Source organism: Apostichopus japonicus, chromosome 6 (assembly GCF_037975245.1).
Source record: "Apostichopus japonicus isolate 1M-3 chromosome 6, ASM3797524v1, whole genome shotgun sequence".
Taxonomy (NCBI): domain Eukaryota; kingdom Metazoa; phylum Echinodermata; class Holothuroidea; order Aspidochirotida; family Stichopodidae; genus Apostichopus; species Apostichopus japonicus.
Genome location: NC_092566.1, coordinates 10181184 through 10206217, shown reverse-complemented (window position 1 = coordinate 10206217; position 25034 = coordinate 10181184). Strand labels below are relative to the sequence as shown.

Here is a 25034-nt window from a genome sequence, read left to right as displayed (position 1 = left end):
CGTATTGATGAAATTTTGATAATATCTTGAAGCTTTTATTATAAATATGTTTTGGGTAGAAATTTATTTATGGGTTATTTACATGGTTACGGTTTCCATGCGACTTGAGTGCACTGGTAGCAGAATAGAAAGGAATCGCTTGACAATTCAGTGAGTTTAATCTTACCGATATTTCTTCCAAAACATTTTGACAAGTAAAAAAAAAGAGTAGCACATATTTCATTGTTTCCTGTGAACGAGTTTCTGAAATAGCATAGTAGATGAATAGTTATTAGGAAACACACGTCCAAGTTGCCATTCGGCCAACTGCGCATCCTCTGAGACTGTAGTTTAACGTTAGGACTGGCTGATACCTATTCCACGAGACCTACAGTACGTCAGACACTCTCCTTGACCTTAGTAATAGTAATGGCCTAACTTAGGCATTGGTTATATCGGTGTTACGACTAAGTTAGGCCTAAGCCTTATTATGTCTGTTAGTTTACCCTTACTCTGCAGGTTCCCAAATTCACATTTTGCTCATGTTTGTTGCACTGTACTCATATGCAGTAGGCTAGTGTACGCCTGAGACTAACGTTAGTTGTCCCATTCATAATCTTATGTCAGCATCCATAGCCTATATCTAAAGCTAAGAGGTTTAAATCAGTGCAAACGTAATATTAACATAATAACAAGATATATCAATTTGCGTTGGTGATAATATCAACTCACACCAAAAAAATGGCATATTTAGAGCTATTACTTTTTGAACTTTGCTTTGATTATAAATTTATAGCCTTTGAACTTGAAGAAGATCCTACCAGGATCGAAACGTCAGGCCAACTTACTTTTACACATTCTCCTACACAGGCTCTTTAGTGGATAAGCAGTTGCTAACAGTTTTATTTTATGTTGATTATAAATTATGAGATAAATTCATGAAATATTTTAACCAGTTTGACTTATCAGCTAGACTGTTACCATACCACAACTAGGGTAAGTGTAAGTATTATAGTTTGATGGAATGTTTATTATTAACATTTGATTTTATTACACTAGGCCTAATTCATATTAATCATCTTTTTCAGATTTCATCCAGATGACAAAAATGGAAAATTCTGCAGGTGGTATGGACACAGAGTATTTGAAAACACACCTGGGTGATTGCTTATCTTCAGCTCTGGCAGAAGTTATTGAGAAAAGGCCAGCTGATCCTATTGAGTACATTGCACAATGGCTTTACAAATTCAAGGAGAATGAAGCTTATTACAAAATGGTAAATTTGAATTCAGGTTTTTCAGGACATTACAAACAACCCTACTATAAGTACAGAATGATGCTTCTATACACTAAATTTTGTCACAATTTCTATTGTGCTATATTTTATTTCCTACATAGTTTCTTACAATTACATATGAGTAGTACATTAGTCCTCAGCTGAAAGAGAAACACCACCTGTAATGCCAAAGGTTCATCATCTTGAAGTGCTACCAGTTTGAAACAAACTTTCCTGGAGGTTGTGGCAAAATCAAAATTATTTGATAACATTGATTATCATCATATTTGACAATTTTACTTACAATTTGAGAATACTACTCTGGTGTATACAGTGACAAAGGTATAACATGGAAAACCAGGTTTTGTTTCTCTGACATTTATAATTGAGATCAATATGTAATGAGAGGGCTCCTCTGGAAAGCAGTGCTTCTGCACTGAGCAGGACAACCCTCATTAAAGATGACAATAATAAAAAAAATAATAAAAAAATACAAAAAAAAGGCTTTGTCTTGTTTATATTACCATCCAGTCTCCTTTAAAAATGATGATCCCATTGGTTCTTGTTTTATTCTTTCTTTCCAAACCAATTGCTTTTGACTGCAGGAATCAGACTTTGCAGCCCAGTTGATCAAAGAACAAGAAGAATCAGAAAAGGAGAAAGAAGTTCAAGAGAAAATGAGGCAAGAAGCAGAAAAAATTGCCCAACTAGAAGCAGAACAAAAGAAGGTATTTTTGTCTTTTCATATTTGTCTCACAAAAGAGTAAACATGTTCATACCGTACATTGTGAATGTAAGTAAGATAAAAAGCATTCTTTTTCTGGATAGTTGCTGAAATAAAATTCCTTGTATTATTGATTGATTGATTGATTTATCTACTTATTTAAATTTTGGCATTAGCTCTTTTCTCTCTTGGAAACAGGCTCTTGAGCCAGAACCACAGCCAGAAGAATCTAATCTTGCTCCTGTTTCAAGCAAAGATCGTAGCAATCTACCAGGAGCACCAAACTTAGAGACTGTACCAGAAGGTGAAGAAGTGCCGGAAGAGGAAGCACAAGGAAACAATGAGGAAGGAAATGTTGTAGCTGAACAACCAGAGGTTTGTGAACATAACTAGAAAAGAAGATAATCCTCCCCCCCCCCCAACTGCTCTTCATCCATTGACCTAATTAATATCACCTAATGCAGACAGTAATGTTGTCCAGTTCCCATAGAAAATAATAGAATGAATTTTATGCCCAACGTTGGGGTAATGTAAATTTCTTAGCTTGAATAACTATGAAAAGCTATTGCCAACTTACAATCTAAAAAGCTTGTCACAAGTGACACATAGTGACCCTTTCTAGAAAGTAACGCTCAATTGATAATCAAGAAACCACGCAAACACTCTGCTTTTAATTCTCATGGATTTATTGGCACGAGATATTTCAATGACTATTGGTAAAAGAAAACATAAAAGAAATGCACATATGAAAATAACTACACCCCCTTGGATACTTATCCAGTGAATCCTACCCCCTTTATGCTAACTGACACTGCTATAGTACGCTTTAGGACAGGCTTCAGAAGATCACCGCCCACAAGGTAGTCGCTATAGACGGAGTCAAACCATTCAGCTTTTCGCACGTGTCAAAGTAGGATACCTGTATTCGGCGTCTTAAAAGTGTGGACCAGACCACATCTTTCGGCACGGAAGAATACCCCCGTGACCCCAGGCAGTTAGTTTTGGAGTCACCAAAAATAAAACCCTGTAGACAAACAGAGGAACAAAACCATTCCTAATATTTGTTTTAAACATACGGTCAATTTCCGGAAGCAAAACTACGATTGATTTATCGCAACTTATAAGGGACATTTTAACTCTCACTCCTTACGAGACACATTAACGTAAACATGATACAGCATTTCCTTTGCTTTCTAAAAATAATCTTACAAATTTTCACAATAAATTCTTTATGCGACAAATTTAAGATCTGCCCTTGTTCCTCAAACAATTAAGGCTCTTATATATTTAGTTTACTCTTCCCTTTTCTTTACAGGGAGTCCTCTACTTTGTTAAGCCATCTGAAGCTTTTTTAGAAGATTTCCTATCACATTGTACATATTCACGTGATACAACAAATAAATCAATCAATCAAATATAAATTCCATACAATCTCAATAATAAACCAATTATGCGACAAAATGAAACTAGCTCTCGTTACATGTATTAGTCTCAGCATTTCTACTAGGTATTCGACCACTTTTAAGAATTTCGTTTCAATTCAAGCACTTTGGATCATACAGTTTACTTACAAATAAATTTACGAAATGATGACACTCTCTCATTTAATGTGGTCCTAGAATATACCAATTTTACATTAATACTTAGAATACTCACAGATTATTGGGGGTCGCCTGCCCGTAATCTGGTTTACTATACAGCAAACTCCGCTTCTCACAAACGAATAATTGCACTTGCGTCGAGAATATACGGTATGTAGCGGCTTGTTCTCAATAACAAGTATACGCAAAATTGTCCTCATTAACAATATAATACTAACTCAATTTAAGACCTCATTGCCTTTTTATGAATATGCTAACTCCCGTTCTCAATAACGGAGAAACTACCTCTCTGTCCGACGTGATATCGTTACCAGATGGAATGCAACTAACTAACTTTCCTGTACCCCACCCTAACATCAACTTTAAAAAAACCACGAATCTAATATGACGTAACGGCCCTTACAATTTGTAAGCACAGGTATTCCCATATATCTCGGTGAAACATACCAACAATAAGGAGCCGAGAAACCTGGAATTTAGTTACTCTTTATATGCGATACAGGTGCTCCAATGCACACAGTGAAGCATATCAATACCAGGAATTTTGCATCCACTTACGTGACAAAGCTGTATAATGTTATGTATGCTGTCTTAGAAATATGTTCTATGAGAGTATCGTTTTACAGAGTTTGCATTAAACTTGTTGTTTTCATTGTTACAACAGTTCTGAAGTGGCAAATGAGTAGTAGACTTAAGTGTAATGTTAGTATAACACTACATCTTGACAATTTGATACTTTTTTGTGAAAGTGTCATGTTATGTAACTTTACAAATAAAGAAATATAGTGTTTTGGACTTGTTGTCAAGTTATCATAAAACATCTCAACATTCTCAGAATTTTGTCAAAATGTTTTGTTAGTAGAACTTGACAAGTCAACAAATGTCAGGTTGACACACTGTCAATTTAAGAATAAGCAAGCTCCATGTGTTAATGCAGCAAGTCAACTGCCATTTGACTATTTTTGGTTAGATATCATGTTAGTGAGACTCAATGAAAGAAGTTGATAATTGAACCTAAAATTTGATAAGAAATTGATTGCCTTTCAGAAATTGCTTGCTCAGGACCTTATAAAGTGTCATGAAGGAAGTACTGACAGTCAGCCATTGTTTGCAAGTTCTGTTGGTCCCAATGTACTTCCGTTTAAAGTAAATGTTTGAAAGTCCTTCCCATCATAAATGTTATAATGTTTTTATGCTATTCTTTTCTTCATAGGGTGAAGATGCTCCTGCAGGAAATGCAGAGGAGCAGCCACCTGCTCAGGAGGAAGAACAAGCAGCAGCAGAAAAGACAGAAGGTACAACAGAAGGAGAAGCTGGAGCAACTGAGGAACCAGAAGCTGCTCCTGAAACAAAGGAAGAGACAGAGGGTGATGCCACATGATCGTCCCACCTCGTCTAACAGATCTCTATCTTCTACTCAAACCTGTCAATATAATAAACTTGCGGAACTGGAAAAACGGCTAAGTCTGAGATGAGAGTATATGAAGAGGAGGAACTGGACAAGCATTGCAACTTCTTCAGTGGTTTGATTTACAAAAGTAGCAAATCATTCCTGCTGCTGTAGTAACAAAGTGGGATTTGAAAGATGGTTAAGAAGATAAGTAAAAATAAGATAAATAAGAGAAGATAAAATAAAATAAGTAAAAATACCTGAGGAGGGCATGACTGCACATCTCAAGTGAAGTTTTGTCTTCTGAATTTGTGAATAAACATTCTAATTTTTGTTTATGCAGTTTAAATTTTTCATACTTTAAACAGACAAATGTTTGAGGTTTTACACAAGCTAACATTTATACGGTCATTAATTGGTTATTTCTGTCAATGAAAAATCAATTGAAGATTAAGACATATGTCATATGTTTCTTCTCCAAAATGTTAATGGGCTGATTTTGCAAAATGTTTGTACAAATAACTTGTGGACTGGTTTGGGGGAGGGTGAAATGAAGAGGGTCTGTTACTCTTGTACTCCTTTGTTTCAGAGAGGGAAAATCATTTTTAAAGAGTAGCAATGTACAGAGTGCTAAAAGTCTGACTATAAGTGAGCATACTCTCTACCATATTTAAGGGCAATACAGATTCAGTGTTGAGGCGAGATTGTTCAAACATTCAGAACTCGACGAGAAAGAGATGGTCCACTCCTGACACATCACTAGTCCAGTGAGATAATGGAAATCTCAGGATGCTCTAACCATAGTTTGCTTGATCCAGTTTCTTCCAGTTAAAATATCCATCCCTGAAGGCAGAAAAACAATAATCCTCTCAAGTTTTAGTTGTTGTAATATTTGTTTGATATATAGAATTGTAAATACATTTTGCTCTGACTTCATTTACACCTGTGTCAAGAATATTTTCATTATTGCAGTAACATCCTCAAGGAAAGTTTGTTGTACAATTGCATGAAATATGCATGAACAATGTGGTTAATGTTTCTCCTCCCCCTACCATGTATATACTTCCAGTTCCTTGAATGTCTTTGTGCACCATGTCCCCCTCAGCCATGATATGTTAATCCTGCGACCCAGCAGCGTCTATGAGGACTGAGCCAGGATCCACCAGACCCTACCCTTTAAACTCAAAATGCATGAAAGCTAGCTTGGACTATGGAAATCAGGAAGCCTCAAAAACTGTAGATAAATTTACCTACATCTGGAATAATCCATAGTTTGCATGCTCATGGTCTAATGTCTAAAGACGAAAATGGTGGCTATGTTCCTTCAATAACCCTGATGGAATTGTTATGTTATTACCTTAATACAGTAAATAGATTCTTTCAAGTCGTGACAATTTGAAAGAATGGATGCCTCGTTCTTGAAATTGGAAGTCCCTTGGCAAAAACCATCGCAGTCTCCCGCCTTTCCCACCCCCTTCCATCCTTGTCCCCACTCCCATCCATGGTCCAGTTCTCATCCACGTTCCAGTCCATGTTCCCATCCACGTCCCTGTTCCAATCCATGTCTCCATTCCCAACCATGTCCCACTTCCCATCCATATCAGTGTTCCAGTCCATGTCCCCATTCCCATCCACGGTCCAGTTCCCATCCACGTCCCTGTTCCAATCCATGTCTCCATTCCCATCAATGTCCCACTTCCCATCCATGCCAGTGTTCCAGTCCATGTTCCCATTCCCATCCACGGTCCAGTTCCCATCCACGTCCCTGTTCCAATCCATGTCTCCATTCCCATCCATGTCTCCATTCCCATCCATGTCCCCATTCCCATCCATGTCCCCATTCCCATCCATGTCCCCATTCCTATCCATGCATGTGTTCCAGTCCATGTCCCCATCCACGGTCCAGTTCCCATCCACGTCCCTGTTCATGTCTCCATGTCCCCATTCCCATCCATGCCAGTGTTCCAGTCCATGTTCCCTTTCCCATCCACGGTCCTGTTCCCACCCACGGTCCCTGTTCCCATCCACGGGTCCCGTTCCTATGCACGGTCTCGTTCCTATTCACGGTCCCGTTCCCATCCACATTCCTCATCCCAACCATGCCATTGTCTCCCCTCATCGGATCTCGTGATGAAAGCAAGATAAGGAATTTCCTGCCATTGTAGTCAGAACAGTTCGAGTGACGTTATGTTATCAGCTGGCTTCCCATAGCGAATACTCCGTAATCGAGTGGCCATGGCCGGTCGGTACTGATTCCCAATAAAGTCCAGCGGATCCCTCGTCTCCCCTACAGCAAAAGAGATTCGCAAAGTTCTGTCTTATAAACGTCTCTGAAATGGATTCATGAAAATTTTAGAAAAAATGATTTCAAACGAGAAAGAATGGGTATTTTATGCCAAAAATTTGTTAGCAGGGGGTGAGTAACACTAACAGTCACTAACAGTCAACAAATTTCATGTAGCTTACAACTACTACTAGGCCTAGTACAAGCTAAGTTAGGCCTAGTACTATGTACAATAATTGTCACCACTAGGCCTAACTTAGGCCTTGGTATAGTTAAAGTAACTTGCATCATTAAGCCGGGTTAGCATATTCTTTGGTTGAAAAGTGGGACACCGCCTGGTATTGCAGTTAGCAGATGATTGACAAGTTCGTACTTCGGCCTAGTTTTACCGTATGGCCTAGGCCTAAGCGACTTTAAACTTAATGCTACTTAAGAACTAATCCAGCAAAATAGCTACATTAATGCTAGTTTGTAGTGTTACTGTAAGTACACAGCTTGCTTGAAAATTCTGAAATAGTAAGATACAGTTACGTTTTTATTTTTATTCCCAGCAGCAAAACAAATTATGTTGTTGTGAGTTTGGACCACAAGTTTATGTTTTTCATTAACATTCTTTGTATGATATATTTATTGAATTTCAGAATTTTGAGCCTTAAGTTGGCATTACCAGTGTTCTGTAGAAGTTTATACTCAAATGTACCTAGTGATATTACTGTGTCTGCTCTGTATATTGTATATAGGGCTGTGCCGTTTACACGTGTAACCAACGAAACATCGTTTAAACGTTTAATAAAACCTGATTAACGTTTAAACGAAACTATGATATCAACTGAAAATTAAATTATTGGCAAAAATCGCGTATCAATTCCCGTGTTTATTTTGTCTACTACGCGTAATAACAACACAACTTACGATCAGTCGAATCATAAACCGCGAACGTAATCCTACTTTTGTCCCCCCCCCCGATGTATCCGGCTTAAACTTGAACGCTGTTATCCTTTTGTGAAAACTTCCTGATTTGCGGCACAAGTGTACTTTATATCGAGCCGACAGCGGCGGCGCAGATAATCCAGTCAATGCATGTTCGATCGAAATGATTACAATCCCTGTCCATCACGTTGATCTCTCCCACCAGACAATACCGGTCGCATACTCGACTTGGTAATAGTTGTTCAAATACATGATCAAAGGAATGTATCGATTGGAGATCGTAAAAAAACTCTGAAAATCAGTAGAGAAATTACCATTGTGTACAAAAAGTAAGTTGGTACACCTTTCAAATTTTACGAAAGATCCAGCAAACCACTTTCGAAAAATTCACGTGAAACTAGCATATCGTGCTAAATGCAACTAATGTCATGTAAACAAGGCTCTAGTACACCCATTTATGAATAAACCGTAAGACCACATCTGGTGTTAAGCGGGGGGAAAAGAAAGTATTTTCTAGAATTTCCAAAAATACGGAAAAAATAATGTCCTACCATAGTTAAGTGTATAGCAAATAGCCTAACCACCTCGTCGGTTACGGATCTCACGTAACTACAAAAACACAACTAATTGTATTTTGCGAACTTGACGTTTTCTACAAGAACATGGAAATAATGTTAAGCATTAGTTAATCATGCTTTGTGGCCTAAAACATATTTTATTACAAGGTTTACTTTCATAAAGATGGCCATAGCTTGATATCTTGTGCTGCGTGTTCACTGTATGGTATGAACTGTGCCTCGTGTATCATAGGGCATACTCCATGAAACGTTTCTTGGAAACGTGCCAAAAATGTTAACAAACCGGTGTTAGACAGGGGATGAGCGCACAGTTGTTTGGCAAGGTACCTGGGAAAATTCTGAGCATATGTACAGTATACTAATGTAGTTAACCGTACTGCAGTTGTTAACTGTTGTACGTTTAGTGCGCGCTATTCATTGTTAGGCAGTCTAGAAACGGGGCTTTGCGGAACGATTTTTGTTTCATAATATCGGAGGTTCTGTAAGTTAAACTTTTTAAAGATTGTAAGACAGATTAAATCTCTTTTCATTTTATAACATAATATAGCTACTCTAACTTGTCATTTAAAATTTTTCATCAGCTTCGTGACAATTTAAATTAAAAAAGTTGTCAGTATTTTGCATCCTCAACTGCGAATTTTTTTATCGCCAGACACGCAAAAATTTCCTTTTCCTTTTCCCTTTCCGGGGTCTTCGCCCCACCAGGGCCCTAGGGCGGTCCCCTGGACCCCACGCCTTTATGCTCGCACGCTACGCGTGCTTGGCGTTTTCTCGTGATTTTCGCGAACGTTTAAACGAACGAAAAATCGGCCGTTTAAACGTTCAGGTCTTTAAACGAAAACTCACAGCACAATTAACTGTTTTTTTATTGGTAGATCAAATTTAACGATCAATGAAACACTTAATTTTATTTTGTTTGCATGAAGGTGTCGCTGGTTGCTGTGCTAAATCAACCATAGCCCCTTTGGACAGAGTGAAGATCCTTCTACAAGCCAGACATAAACAGTATCTTAATTTAGGTGAGCTTTCATTTATTTCCCAAATTCCTTGCAGAGAATTCTTTGCGTAAATTTCACAAAAAATTCCCAGTGCCAGAATCTGTGAGCATCTATAAAAGATAGGGTAAAGTTCCACACTGCACAGAATACATTGATCAGATAGCTTTTTGAAGATTTATTTCGTAGCATAAATGTTTGTTCTTGAAATTAAGGTTTGCAAGTTATCTATTCGTCAGGTGCTCCAACGGGAAGAACATGGCGTTGGTGTAGCAATTTGTGCTGGTTGCGTTGCCCTTTTCAGGGCTCATTTTTAAGAAAATTAAGGTTGGCCTTCGGACAACCTTGCCTTCATATTTGGTTGTCCGTAGGATTTTTCGGTTGCCCAAATGTAAGCATTTGGATTTTTATAATCTCACGAGAGCCGTATGTAAGTGCTGTAATACTAAATGTATCGATTTAGCCTTGTAGGTAAGTACCGTAACGATAGGCTACACAGGCCTAGTCTATCGGCCTGAGGCTAAAGGCTTCCTCTCTGTGACAAGTCTTACGGAGTCAACAACTCTTGATTAGAACTGTACTGTAGTGTAGAGTTATAGACATTTTATGTGGTGTTTGACACATTATTAATCATGTTGGGTTGGGGGAAGCCTCTGGTAGTGAAAAATGATTTCCGTAATCGTTTCCGATTATTTTTCCGGAGACAAAAGGGTAAGCCCAGGGTATACAGCACATACTTTGCAGCAACATAAAGGAAGCATGCGGTATACCCATATGCACAGTATAGTACTGCATACATGTTGTACTCCAGCTAGCTTGTCATACGTGCGTGAGGCAGGAAACAAGTGTGGTCGCAGCCACCAGGGTCTGTAGTGTACTGTACATGATACGATACTGTACGTAACCATTAGTGCATATATGTACAGTATCCACATACAGCTAAAGTGTAGGATTTCCCGTCATTACAGAACTTACCAAAGTGTGATTTATTTCTTATGTTGGGACGGAATTTTATTTCAAGAATAGGGTTATTCCAAGTTTTGTTGGAAGTCTTGAACCCTTACAGCAATTAAGCTAGTCGTCCGTCAGACAACCTAAGCAAGGTTTTAGGTTGTCTGGCGTGATTTGTGGTCGTCTCGGACGATCGGACGACTCTCTAGTTAGGAAAGCTCAGTCAAATGATTTATGGAACTGTTAGATAGATTTAGGGGTGTCCGGTTATGTGTGAATGTTTTACATGGTTTGGTCAAAGTATTGCAAAGTTACAACCCAACGCGCAAAATGCACCCTTGCTGCATCCGTTCCCCTTAGCCATAACAGACGTTTGAAGATCATCTAACTACTGTAGTGATGTTTGAGACATGAAATCTCTTGACCACAGTTAGTTTTCTTATCGATTAGAATAAAACTTACCAGCCTAGAATTCACCCATCGCTTTGTTTCTTTAATTGTAACTTAGGTGTCTGGTCGTCCATCCATCATGTCGTTGATACAGAGGGCTTTACTGCCCTCTATAAAGGAAATGGCGCAATGATGGTGAGAATATTCCCTTACGGTGCAATACAGTTTACAACCTATGAGTGGTTCAAACAGAAAACAAAGAGGAAATTACTCTCTGGTTCATTAGCTGGTAAGTGCAGTTTATATATGCTAATGAGCTGTTAAAACACTTTTATTGATTTACAACTGTAATTAAATAATATTATCCTAAATTTTCCATTAAATTATTAAGTGGGTTATTTTTTCAACATTATGCATGCCTTGTACAAATATTGACCAGATTTTTTCAACAGCAGGTAATGAAAAGTTCAGGGTATTTGAAGTGCAAAGATTCTAGGCATTTTAGTCGTGTAAACTAGCATCATTTGAGTGGGAAGTCAGGAATTTATATCAGAAACATGAGTGTGTTGATAAATATTTTATATGCATTGCAGTATTACGATACTGCAAGCCTTAACGAGATGTACTCAGTGGGAGAGATAAGCTCTCTTATCATTTTTAAGGCTGCAGAACTTGGATGTATTTTATATGGTGGTAAGCTGCCATATATAGCGCAAGCCAGTTTGTATTATAATATGTAGACACTAGACATCACAATGGGTATGATTAGGTGGTTGTAACATCTAGTAGTAACATCACCCCAGACTTCATTATTTAGCTCATTTAACATCCAGACAAGGGATCTGTTATCCCTTTGGGAATGAGCACTGTAAGCCATGGAAATATTGTTTTTGTTTCATATCATTTTCACACTCTTTGAATCAAGACAAAGTTTCAACCAAATTTTGGAAACAAACATCAATAGCAACCCCCTACAATTTTTTTTTTAATAGATCTGTATATCAGCTTTATTCTAACACTCAAACCAAGTCTATAGCTAGAAGGGTTGGGAAGTAGGTTTTTTGGGCAAAATGCGTCCAAAAAACGGTTGAGGGATTAAATTAAGCTAACTTGCATACAATCTGTCATCTCTGCCATTGATAGAAGGACGTTCCCAGTAGGATGCTTGATGAGGACGTATACAGTATTTTATTTCTCTCACTCAGATACTGTAAGTAACGGTGGCGTAGACACGTGTGTGTGCTTTCTAACATTTTCATTTCTTTAATAGGTATGTGTGCTGTAATTACAACATACCCTTTAGACATGGTCAGAGCAAGGCTGGCCTACCAGGTCAAAGGTCAACATCTCTACAGAGGTATCTTCCATGCTGCTCAGTCCATTTGGCAACAGGTAATAGAAACGATTGAATGTAAGGTAGACTGTTAGTGTTTCCCTGCTCAACTCCCACAGCCAGTAAAGATACATACCGGTAGAACAGGGGTGGGCAACCTTTTTGAATAAATGGGCCAGATATAGGGAGCGAAAACTTGACTGGGCTGCACCTAACCAACGACCTGCTGTTGATTTCAAATCTTTGTTTCCAAGAACTTTCAAGCAATAGGTGTGTGTACTGAATCTGTATTCACAAAGCCATAATGTCAATACAGTACAGTTGATAATTAATGGGGAAAATAGGCCTTCCTGACAGCATCATTAGTGCCGATAAATTCTAAGCAGCTAGCTTGTTTTTTTGTGATGATGTAAACTAGATTGATTTTTTTTCTTTTTCTTGAGACATCTCAGGGGCCTTTAAAAATCACTGGCGGGCCGCATGTGGCCCATGGGCCGTAGGTTGCCCACCCCTGCTGTAGAACATCAAAAAATTACCTTTCATACATAAGTCAAAATTCCAACCCAGAAGGAATCAAGTTATTAGAAAATACATAACTGTCTCAAAGAGCCCGGCTTGTGCATCAGAGGAATTGGCTGTCTGAACAAATTTGTCAGGGCTATTCATTGAATGTAAGGTAGACTGTTAGTGTTTCTCTGCTCTCAACTCCCACAGCCTGTAAAGATACATAGAACATCAAAAAATTACCTTTCATACATAGGTCAAAATTCCAACGCAGAAGGAATCAAGTTATGAGAAAATACACAAATGTCTCAAAGAGCCTGGCTTGTTCATCAGAGACATAGGCTGTCTGGACAAATTTGTCAGGGCTATTCAAGAGAACACAACTTAAATTTCATGTTATTTCTGTGATTTAAGGTAAAATGGTGCATTTTTGCCTTTACTTTAATAGCATAAGAAAAGAAGAAAAAATTATTGCTGATTCATTTGAGTGGAAATAAAGCAGTAAATGTACATTATAAACTCCTTTGTGGCTGGCTAGGTGAGAAAATTTGGAATATAAGGGATGCTAATTTGCCTTTGGTTACTGTTGCTAATTCACATTTAAAAGGATCTTCAAGGTTAGTTACTATTCTTAGCTTTTCCAAGGTTAGGTATCCTTCATTAACATTCATTTAGGACATTGTATATGAGCATTGGATTTTGTTTTTCTTGCTTTGTGAAAAACCTTATTTTAGAGCAATTGTGTCATTATTCTGTCAGGATATAGTAGGAACTGATATTGTATCAATTTTTGTTGGTTGTTTGTTTGTTGATTGGCTGTTTGGTTGTGCAAATTTACTGCCTTTTAGAGAAAATGGAGATGGTGAAAGGGATTTGCACATTGTGTTTTTAAACAAAAGGAATATTTTTGAGTTTGATTCAACAATAAGAAATTCTATCTTATTTTTTCTCAATGTTTGATTTTTAATATTTTTTTTGTCTTTTTACAGGAAGGGAGATTGAGAGCTCTTTACAGAGGTGTGACACCGACGCTGATAGGAATGATACCATATGCAGGTATGAAACAAGTGACAAACTGATATAAAATTGCTTGATGACAGAATGTAAATCTCATCCCCCGTAGGACCTCTTGCGAGGTCGAGCAGGGGTTAAACTCCTTTTTTTGGGGGAAATCCCATGCCCCATCTCACATGTTAAAGCATGTACTAGCTCTTGCATTTTGAGCAGCACATTGGAATTGTATTGGGACTTTGCTGTGTTTACAAAACAAGCTTCACATGTCCAGGTTAATGTTGACACGTTTAATCGTCTTCAAAAAGGGTTAAAGTCTTTGGAGTAACGTACCTCATCATTATAATATGATTGTAGTACTTTTGACGTATCAAATAAATACAATATTACCTGATGTCATCCTTTCAATTTTAATGCAAGAAGCTTAAATATAACTTGTGAAAATGAGAGATACTCTATAACATGACAAATAAAAGTAGATGCCTTTAAGTCTCACCCAATTTTTCAGTTTTTAATTCTGACTCTCTCCATTGGATGTTCTGTTCCAAGAGCCGCTCTGAATATTATATGACATTACCAAATTTGCTTTGAAGAATAAAGGGTTACCTTGCAAAACCAGAACAGATCCTGTACGAGTTGAGATTGAATTATATAGTGGTCTACCTCATCAAATGATACTGTTATATGTTTTGTGATTTTCTTTTCAACGAACAAGCTTGCTTCTAATACTACTTGAATTTACATTTGAAGTGAGGTATAAAGTAAGCTGAGGTAATGAGATGAAAGCAGAGTGCCAGACAATAAGGGCTAAGGGAGGGTTGGGTAGGTGTGGGAAGAGGGGTGGGGCTGGGGGGTAGTGATGAGTTTCACACAAGACATCATAAGATGTAATTCATGTTAGAGTAGATGTCTCAAAGGAGGAGAGGTGATGGCAACTGGCAAATTGGCACATGAATTATCAGTAATGAAAAGTAATGTCGAGTGTCGGGGGGGGGGGGGGGGGGGGTGAAGCCAATGTTACAGGTTAGTTAGTGTTAATGACATTTGATCTCAAGTGAGGATGATGACAATGTTTCATGTTAGTTGACATAAATGAATGGTTGTACATCAATGGAGATGATCAGCAATTCTGTAGCCGATTCTGGGCTGCTGGTTCCTAATGGGAACTGTCCTGTTTGCAGATCTCCAAAGATTTTGTGTAGCGCTGTAACAAATCTCAATCTATGTGCTAGTTGTGAAATAAATTTGTCTTCAAAGATCTCGTCATCAATTATTACAAGCAAAATATCAGGTGTAAGTCCAGTATATTCCATTTTGGTTCAATTTTACTGTAACTCAAAGGCTTTAACTCAGTTTAGCAGACGTGATTAAAAATACCTCAAGGAAGCTCTCTGATTGGTTGAAGATCAGACGTGTGTAAAGTTGTCAAACAAACGGTGGGCAGCAATATGTTGCTAAAATGTTTTCATTGTGAGCCTTAGAAACCATAGATGTTAGTTCGAATATGTCACACTAGGTGTGAATTAGGGAATGTGCCAGTAGTTTTCCAGAAGCGTCCGTGAGAAATTCCACAGAACGGATTCCCAGACTGCAGCTTGTCAGGTTTCACAGAATTAGAAAGGACCGATATGACAGCGCCCTCTGTGAATTAAGGGCGTGGCTGAAGATCCCCATTGGGACGATGTTTGTCGATAATGTTGAATGTAATTTCACATTGATTTCTTTAACTTGTTCATATGTATCGTTCCCTTCATCTGTTATCATCCACCCGCAGGGACCGCGTTTTACTCCTACGAAGTAGCCAAATCATTTATCATCACCAATGGACCGGTTTACCTTACCAGGACGTCGACCACAGACTCAAATGTACAGATGTTGACACCTCTTGCAAATTTAATGGCTGGAGCCTTTGCGGGAGCAGTTGCTCAAACAATATCGTAAGTCACAGTAAATTTGTGAAATTTCTCTGAACTCTTGTGTTTAGACACTTTTAGTTTTTAAGTTTTTGCTCTAACACAAAAATTAGAGCTCCAAAAAACTGCCCATGATCTAATGTAACCAAATCAAACTCTTATCCACCAACTTGAGCTTTATACTACTTGTTCATTTGTTTTTTTTTTTTATGGATTGACTCACGTACCCCTTTGATCACTACAACCCCCCCCACCCACCCACACGACCATCCTGACTCTCCCTGTGTTAGTATTTATAGTCTGATTTGCTCTTTGTCATGTCTGTTATTAAAGGTATCCTTTGGATGTGGTGAGAAGAATGATGCAACTTGGTGAGATGGTTCCTCATTATACAAGGTAAGTTATATTACTAAAGCCCTGTATCTTCACATAGATATGAGGGACACTAGATATTATAGCTTGCATGACTTGACAACTTGTCAAAGTGCCACGCCTGTTTGCCTTCATGCCACCATCAGCAAAAGGGTTTCCACAGAGCTTTACAAACTTTTGTTGCCTTTCAGTTCAGCCTAGCCTACAGCTCTCGATAATTGTTAGTTTATCTCTGACCTTTTGAAATTGTTATTACAAAGATCCCAGAAATCTTTTATCAGAAAGTTTCAGAAGTAAAAGCTCTGTGATCTGCTCTAATTCTTATTAGAATGATCAGGCTTTATAATAAATTGAAAAAAATTCCTTTAAATCCATATATTACTTTCGTAATACATGGCGACAGGCGACCCTGTACTTCTTCGCTGTTGATAGTTTCACTTTTGAAATAATTGTCTAATTTGTCTTTTCCACACAACACCTGTAGGCATTATTCCCTTCTCACTGAATTACTCATAACGATATTGGCATAATTCTATAGTACTTAAAAGGGGAAACATGTGCCTCGTGGCCAAATGTTTCAAAAACTTGCAACATACTCTCTGGTGTATTTTTGTTTCTAATTTTTGTTTGTTTTTGTGGACAGTTTCATTTCATGAAAGTTTTGTACCTTTACATAGCAAGTTGTTTCCTCTTCTTTATTTTGCTCATCTAGGAGCAGTTTAGAGATTCTAACTTACGTCTTCAAGAAATATGGGATGAGGGGATTATACAGAGGTCTGACCATCAACTACCTCCGGGCAGTCCCTACCGCGGCCGTATCTTTCACAGTCTACGAATACATGAAGGAGGTCCTAGACGTACAGACCCGGAAATAGTCTCGTAAAAACTGACAACTTCGTTAGCGACACGAGGAAGGGAGGAGGGTCCTATTTACAGGTGCCTTTCAATGGAAACCAAAGAAGCATGGGAGCAGGACAGATTTTATTCTATTGGAATACAAAATGTGTATCTGTAAGTTCAAATGTTACAGTGTGTAATTTATGCTCTAAGAATTGACTTGTAACAAGTCTTGTCTGTTTCCTTGGTGTGGGTCAGCAGAGGTTTAATGTTGCGCATAATTGCTGCACTAACAGACTTGTGACAAGTCTTTCTGTTTCATGATGACAGTGTCATTTGTCTATATTCACTGGTTCTTTTTACTTTTTTCTTTTTAAAAAGTTCTGTCTCCTGTTTGTACAAGTTTGGAGAAGACCTATGTGACAGAAGTTATGACTTGTTACAAGACCTCATTCTTCCACTTTGAAGAGTTTTGCTTAAATTATTTAACTGGTCGTTGGTCAGTTCAAAAAACTTAAGGGTCCAACATTGTTGTATAAGTGGAAGATCATGTATATATATATCACAGTGTGAAAGGTTACACACATATGTTGCACAAGTTGTCATGTCCCCCCCCCACCCCCACCCCCATGGTCCTATGGAGTAAATGGAAGAAAATGGTTTGTATAAACAAAAAGATGTTTTATTTTATTTATTCTATAGTATTTTATTGGTTCCTTGCTGGAAGCAAAGGAACATATGCAGTCTGGTTGGCGTGTGTGTCTGTGCTTGGGTCTGCAATATCTCAACAACGGAGTGATGAATATTTGTCATACTTGTTATGTAGATGTATTACAGTGAGCAGGTGTGCCCTATATGCGACCCTATATGTGACCTTATGAATATTAATGAGGTTAAACATTAACAATCTTTACATTGCAATAGCTCTGCAACCTCAAGTCGGATTATGACCAAAATTGCTATACAGTTGTTGGTTAAGGGCTGGTGCATTTAGGTCTAATTTGTTTGGGACCATCTGGGCCTCAAAACTTCCGGATTTTTGGGCTGGGTGGGCCCAAATTATATTTCCACCTCAAATGCATGGGACACATTCTTTGGGCCCGAATTTGTGGGGTGCAATATTTTGAGACTATTTGGGTCAAACAAATTTGGGGGGCAAATATGTTTTTGAGCCACTTTGTTTGGGCCAAATATTTTGGGACCAATAAGGCGCAAAATTCTATTGGGCTCAATTTTATTTTTGGGAGGGGCCACAATAGAATTAAAATTGCAATAGCTCCACAACCTTAAATCAGATTGTAACCAAACTTGGAATACGGTTGTAGGTTAATAGTTGGCACAGGTTGGCATAAATATTATGATATTTGGTTGATGACATACAACACTTTAATGATATTCCAATTAAGCAAGGAACCATGTTGCCTGTTGGGCTCTTGTTATGAATAATGTTCATATTATCTTAATCAGTAGATAATTTGGGGCCAAGTTATGTTAGATTTATTTTGTTTATTTATAAGTTTATTTTTGGACCTGTAATCCTCTGATGGGTGAAGTAATTCAAGAACAAGAATATTTCAGAACAACAGCCTTAACTGTGACATGTTCGTTAATAGTGAGACAGTATTTTACCCAGGGCTCAAATTCAGACTTGAGAAGGAAATGCCAAATAAATATGAATAATAACATCTATTGATGAGGGCCAGGGTTTCCGACTTAACTCAAAGGAGCCGAAACATTTGTCAAGGCTCTGTGACGATGTTTGTCATTTCGTTCAGTAACAAAATTAAGATGGGGGGCAGGGGGTAGGGGAGGAGTATGATAGCAAGTTGGTAGGGTGACACCATATTTTTGTAATTAGTTGTATGCCTTCTTTTAGTGACTTACATTCTGAAATTTTGTTCATTAGTTTAATGACATGTAGGTTTATGTACTGATACCTCTTGTGCCTTTTCTAGTTAATTGTAAAAGTAAAACCATGTTTTTTGGAGACGGTATTCAAAAAAATTCAATATTGATTGAACAGTCTGTGATGGGATACTGAAGTATCTTTATAAATACTGATATTATTTTTGATTGATTCATCAATTTTATGGGCTTTATAATGATAGATCAGCTGCTGTTTTTATCTGTAATTACCGTTATTTTTAATTGAAGAGTGAAAGTCTTTACTGCCAGTCAAGGCCTGGGAAAATGGGAACTTTAGTTATACTCTTTCATTAGTTTTAAAGTAACTTTGTCTGTCATATCAACACTGTATTAAAATTAGAACAGGATGATGGGTTCACCGCCTTCAATACTTGAGAATGTGGTCCGAACATGCTGCCGGGGTCCAATAGAGGAACATACATCTGTATTATGAAGAAATAGCACTGTAAGCCAAAGCATTAATGTGTCACCAATGCAGAGCACAACTTATGAACAAACAATGTGATTAACAGTACAAATTGTGTCAATATTCATAAACCAAATGGTTTAAAAATAATAAAGTAGTACTTATATAGCGCGTTCATCAGCAAAGCTGCTCGATGGGCTTTACATGAATTGAAACAATTAATATACAGGAAACATTAAAATACAGGAAACATTCAAAAGCAAATAGTAGAAAACTATCGCCTAAAAGGTATACACCATAAAACCTATAATAGGATAGAAAAATACATTATAGCTATGGTGATACAAAAATACTGTACAGTTCAAACATCGGAGGCAATTCTAAAATAAAATGTTTTCAGCGATGTTTTAAAACTGGCAAGGTATGGTATGGATAGTGAATCTATGGCCACCCTAGCGTAGTATGCACAAATCCAGTATCAGAGCACAGGTTAAGAGGACCATGCCTTTATGGCCGTCAGGCATTCGAGAAAGGAAGTTATTGGAACTTGGTAAGGTCGGTGGACTTCTGATAGACAAGGTTTCTCATATCTTGCTTGGGCAAAGTGGACAGAGGCTGGGGAGGTTGGGACAAAATGGAACACAAAATTTGGGCAATTTGTGACCACTTTCGACTATATATGAGCAGCTGTTCTGATGACAAGACCGGGGGATAGTGCCATTGGGTCCTCTACTAATATCAACCAAACCCTTTGTCTTTTTCTCCAGCCACTGGGACATTCATAAGCTAGTCAAAACTCTTTAAACATGACGTTTGTGTCAATTATGTGTATGTTGTGCATGCCAAAATGTCTAAATAATTTTAATTGCCCAGCTTGTAAACGCGATATCTGAAGAAGGGAAGGTTGAACCAATTTCATATATGGTGTGTAGAAGTTCAAGAAGCCTATTGTTTTTTGTGGAGGTCATTTGTATACATTATATCTCAATATTGGTAGCTTGGGCAGATCTCATACTTGGTATGAAGGTGCATAACATGCTTAATGTAAAAATCGTTTCATATTGCGATGGTGTTGTTGGTACATAATAAGCACATTTTCATGACGTCTCCAACTTTATGTCATTAATATTCATCAAATTGTAAGGAAAGGCTTTTAAACACATGACAATCATTATTGGCATATTAGGTTGTCACACTACATTCATACAATCAATCATGTTGTTTTTTGTGTGCATATCATGAAAATCAATCAGGGACCATAAAATTCTAAATCTCAAAATTATGTTTATTTAGCTTTATACATGTACTTGGATAATACAATGTAAGTTTATAGACACTTGTTTATGAGATCATAAAATTTTACCTCATTAATATTCATGCAGGTATCCGTTTTTAAACTATTTTACTTGATGGACTTTGTCAACATGATAACAGATTCCTGGTACGGTCCTTTATATGTTGCCACATCAGTCAATAGATAATCCCTCTTCAGTTTGGTGTGCAGAAGTTCATGAATATTAACATGTATGGATTATTGCACAATAAATTATTTGGGCATCGGAACCACTCAACGTTTTTGTTTTCTGGTTCATATTTCAAATGTGTTGAAGATTTTGGGAAAGTATAGATACATCACTCCATAAGCTCAGAAGTGTCAGTAGATAATATATATATTTTTCTTTATAATTTAGAGAAAGAATGTCTGCTGTATCCTTCAACAGTGTAGGAAAATGTTCTCTGACCAATTCTTACAAAAGTTTAACCATTCAGTTTATTTTAATCCAATGTTTTTTCCCTTTATATAATATCGTGCAAAGCCTTCTAAACTCTTTGGCTCTCAACTTTATGTTATGCCGTTACATTGCAATAATAACTTTTTTTTAAATATGCAGCAAATTAAGTTTTTGTTGACTTTTGGTTACTTTATTAATCTTTTGCTGTGTTTCTTTATCTTTTATTGATTTGAAAGGTTGTTGGTTGCACAATTTTATCCGAACTAGACCATGACTTGAAAATGTTTGCCGATAGCTCTAGGTTTAAATTATTATAGAAGAACAAGAGTGATAACTTTGTGTTTGTATTCTCAAATGTGTAAAAAATACAACGATGCAAACAGGGTGTTAAAATCATATTTGTTCTTGTGATAAAAATTTAAAATTTTAGAAAATTGTTTCACAATATATTTCTAATCATTTCATTACCTTATATTTTCTCGGATTGATTTTTCTATTGTTTTAAGGATTTAAAAAAAAAAAAATTACTTATGTAAATATTGCTTATCTGACACCCTTTATTTGTTTCACCTCAGGAGAGGTGTTGCTTATATCACAAGGATAACTTATTTCATGTCTTATAGATAGAAACTTGATTTAATAACAGCGTATGTCATAAGAGCCACTAGGACTTTATCAGCATAATTATTTTCAAAATGCACAATATCAAGTTTTTATCTCTTTAAGTTGTAATCAGTGTTTCTTCTAACCTTTTCTGTTTTTCTCAAACTATTTTCTTCAAATTTTTGGTTAGTTGCTACAGAAGTACAATATCATTATCCCTCCATGATATTTTTTAATATTATTATTGTTTAATTTTGCATGATATGTGGAAGACCTTAATAACAATATGATATCAAGGGTGGATCAAGGATGTTATTGTTTAGAGTGTGTAGCCATGTGGTCATTGCAGCAGACTTGCCCATATAGGAGGTCTGGTTGCATCATCCCACATTAAAACTAAGTTATGATAACATTTAAACTATAAATTAGGACTTTAATACGGTCTAACTGCCAGATTGTGCTAATAAATACTTTTAAGTGTTTGTGTGAGGATTGAAAGGGGATGTAACCCCCCTCCCCCCACCCTGTTTCCCTGCACTTCCCCTGGATCTCTGCCTGAAGTCATTATTGATTTGTAAGATTATAAGAATCATCATATGTAGCTTGTTTCAAGATATTTGTAGTAAAAAGTTTTATCGTGTGCAATCTTTTAAGATTTAAAATTGTGTCTGAAAATACAGTTGTCTGTTTTTCTCTTTATTGTTGACTCAGGAATTTCATGACTTAAATATCAAATGGCATATTTACTGATTTTCAAACCACCATAAAAATGTGAAGAATGATTGAAAGATCTATCAAAGATTTATTTAATTTTAAACAAAAAAAGATTTACTTAACTACTTTGAACTATTTTGCAAGAATTATTTGGTGGCATGTTATTGTTTTTTAATCCACGAATAATACTTCATAGTATATGAAGCATTGCATTAGTGACTTCGTCATTTTAGAACTGAAGGGCAATCTGCTCGTTTTGATAAATTTTCGATTCTGTTCAATGCTTAAATCTCATATTGATGTAGGCCATTATTTTCAATCGTGAATTTTCATTTCAAATTACAAATTGAAGGTAAATTTTATTTTTTTCCAAATATTTTCTTTATTGCTACTTTACAATCATTCTTCTATTGTTTTGTGGTCATTGTATTCAGTGACATCATTGTGTGTTTCTTGAAGTGGTGGTTAGGGTAGGGGGAATGATTGAGGTGTTTGTGCTGTCTTAGTAGGGGAAGAAATGTGCGGACAAGTTGTTTTTGTGAACTGGAGAGCAACTGTTTAAGTCGCAAAAAGGGTAAACACATTTAAGGTCAATTTGAGGTCATGGTGAAAGATAGGGTTAAGATATTATTGTTACTGATAATGTGTGTTAAAGTCAAAACGAACGAGTAACTATTGCAGCATGTTATCCCTAGTCAGCCATAGAAATTGAACATTGCTCAGAACATATTTTGTCTTAAAGTTTAAGGAATTGAAGAATAATCAACAGTTTCCAGGTAATTTCTTGTCAGTTATAGTTCTGTCACAGAAACAAAAGTTTCTCATTTTATTGTTCTGCAACCTTGGAGAAGATGAACAAATGATATGTAAATACTACCAAATTGAAGACTTTATCATGATTGTTTATCATTAATTAAAATTAAAAAAGAAATAAAAATACTACTTTTATGATCACCAAACTGTACATCACTTCTACGAGTATTTCATTTTTGAACAGAGCAAGAATCAACCTCATTTTTTCAATTCGCAAACCACAAATAGGGCCCCATACCAATTCCCCAGAAGGATTTTTATAGCATCTGGTTATAGGTTTTGAACCAGAAGCTAATGGTTGTGGCATGAACACAGCAGTAGTTCAGCTGAGGGGGGGGGGGAGGCAAGGGGTTGGGACTGCCTCCCTACCAGAACACACAGAAATTTCCAGGGATGGTGAAAAAGTTGTCAAAAGAATGATAAATAGCCATGCTGTATCCCAGTGATGTGTGAAGAATTTCAAAGGAAGGAGGGGGGTGGGGGAGGATATTTCCCCTGACTGTTTAGGTAGTGGCCTGAAACTTTTTGGAAGAACAATAGACCAATCAAGGTTTTTATGGTGGAGGGATGCTGCCATGTAGGAGGATCTGGTGATTCCTCGTGCCCGGAAAATTTAAACATAAGAGATGAAAAATGCATTCAGGGGGCATATTTAGACTATAAATTAGGTCTATATAAGTAGATTTAAGTGGTTGTACTAATTTATGAGAGGGTGAAGAAAGGGAAGGATGTACGTCTAGAAGTGGTCCAAAATCTTTCTTTTTGACTGACGATGGGAGGGGTCCTGCCCCCCTTCCCCTTGGGCACGCGACTGCTACATCCGATAGGCTACTTGTGTTTATAGCAAAATGTGATCTGCTTCTCAGGTTTTCATAAAACGAGATTTCTCTGAACTTGTTCAATTTGATTCAGTTATTGCCACTTAAGTCAAAGTACCGCACGTTGTAGGACACCTGATTGTCGTCTTAATAAAACGAAAGAGACATCTTCATTTTGGTCAATATAACAGACATGAGATACCTACAGTGTGTACGAACACACGTATACTATTGTGCACTTGTTTTGAATATTGACTGAGGACTTGAACAAAAGATTTCCAAGTCCTCAGATGACATTTCAAAAGAATTACCATGTCCTCAGAAGAATTCTATTGTTCAGAGAAATTATTAGACTTTGGGTACGAGGATTTGAATAATGGATAAAGTAATGGGGCCCGCAGTCTGAATGTCAAAACACCAAATGTAAACGTTTGATATCGTATACAGGATCCTCACCTCACTCTAAAGAAAATTCTTTCAAATGGCTTACATTATAAATCACGCACACAAATTCATATACACTGGCAACTCAGTTTTAAGTACTAAACAATGATGTAGTTAAAATGAGGGAAGTTATCGCAAACTTTTGCATCTAAGCCCCTTTACCGAAAGAAACATTCTCAAAGTAGCGGGGACACTTATCCCCTTAGACCCCTCCCCAGGACGGACGTCACCCACATTTATGCCTCCCCCCCTATAAATTTCACTAGCTACTGGTCTAAATATATACCGCGCATATATACATGTCCTGAGTGTAGGTAAAATTATAAGTTAGAGGGCCAGACATTTCGATACTAACGGGATTTTCTTCGAAGGCAAACTCTTTTGAAGAATATCCTGGGGTATAGCAACCATATGGTGTCATGAAAAGTCATATTAATACAAGCGTTAATTAAACTTAATTTCTCCGACTCTTAAAATGGGGATAGAAATTTGTCTTTTTCTCGCTCACA

The 25034-nt window shown here is 37.1% G+C and overlaps 2 protein-coding genes across 3 annotated transcripts; both read left to right on the top strand.

Moving 5' to 3' along the window:
* Positions 1 to 51: 51 nt before the first annotated feature.
* Positions 52 to 5910, top strand: LOC139968950 (uncharacterized). 2 transcript variants are annotated; one of them, XM_071973584.1, is made up of 5 exons: positions 52 to 150; positions 1068 to 1255; positions 1861 to 1983; positions 2178 to 2354; positions 4794 to 5910. In XM_071973584.1, exons 2-5 carry the CDS (start codon positions 1079 to 1081, stop codon positions 4959 to 4961), a joined length of 645 nt encoding a protein of 214 aa, XP_071829685.1. In that variant the 5' UTR covers positions 52 to 150; positions 1068 to 1078; the 3' UTR covers positions 4962 to 5910. The 2 variants fall into 2 exon arrangements, with proteins under 2 accessions (XP_071829685.1, XP_071829686.1); XM_071973585.1 differs by lacking the exon at positions 52 to 150 and adding an exon at positions 228 to 372.
* Positions 5911 to 7197: 1287 nt separating this feature from the next.
* Positions 7198 to 23414, top strand: LOC139968937 (solute carrier family 25 member 16-like). The gene is made up of 8 exons (XM_071973559.1): positions 7198 to 7386; positions 9689 to 9781; positions 11217 to 11387; positions 12369 to 12490; positions 13925 to 13991; positions 15721 to 15883; positions 16193 to 16255; positions 16944 to 23414. Exons 1-8 carry the CDS (start codon positions 7314 to 7316, stop codon positions 17104 to 17106), a joined length of 915 nt encoding a protein of 304 aa, XP_071829660.1. The 5' UTR covers positions 7198 to 7313; the 3' UTR covers positions 17107 to 23414.
* The last annotated feature ends 1620 nt before the right edge of the window (positions 23415 to 25034 follow it).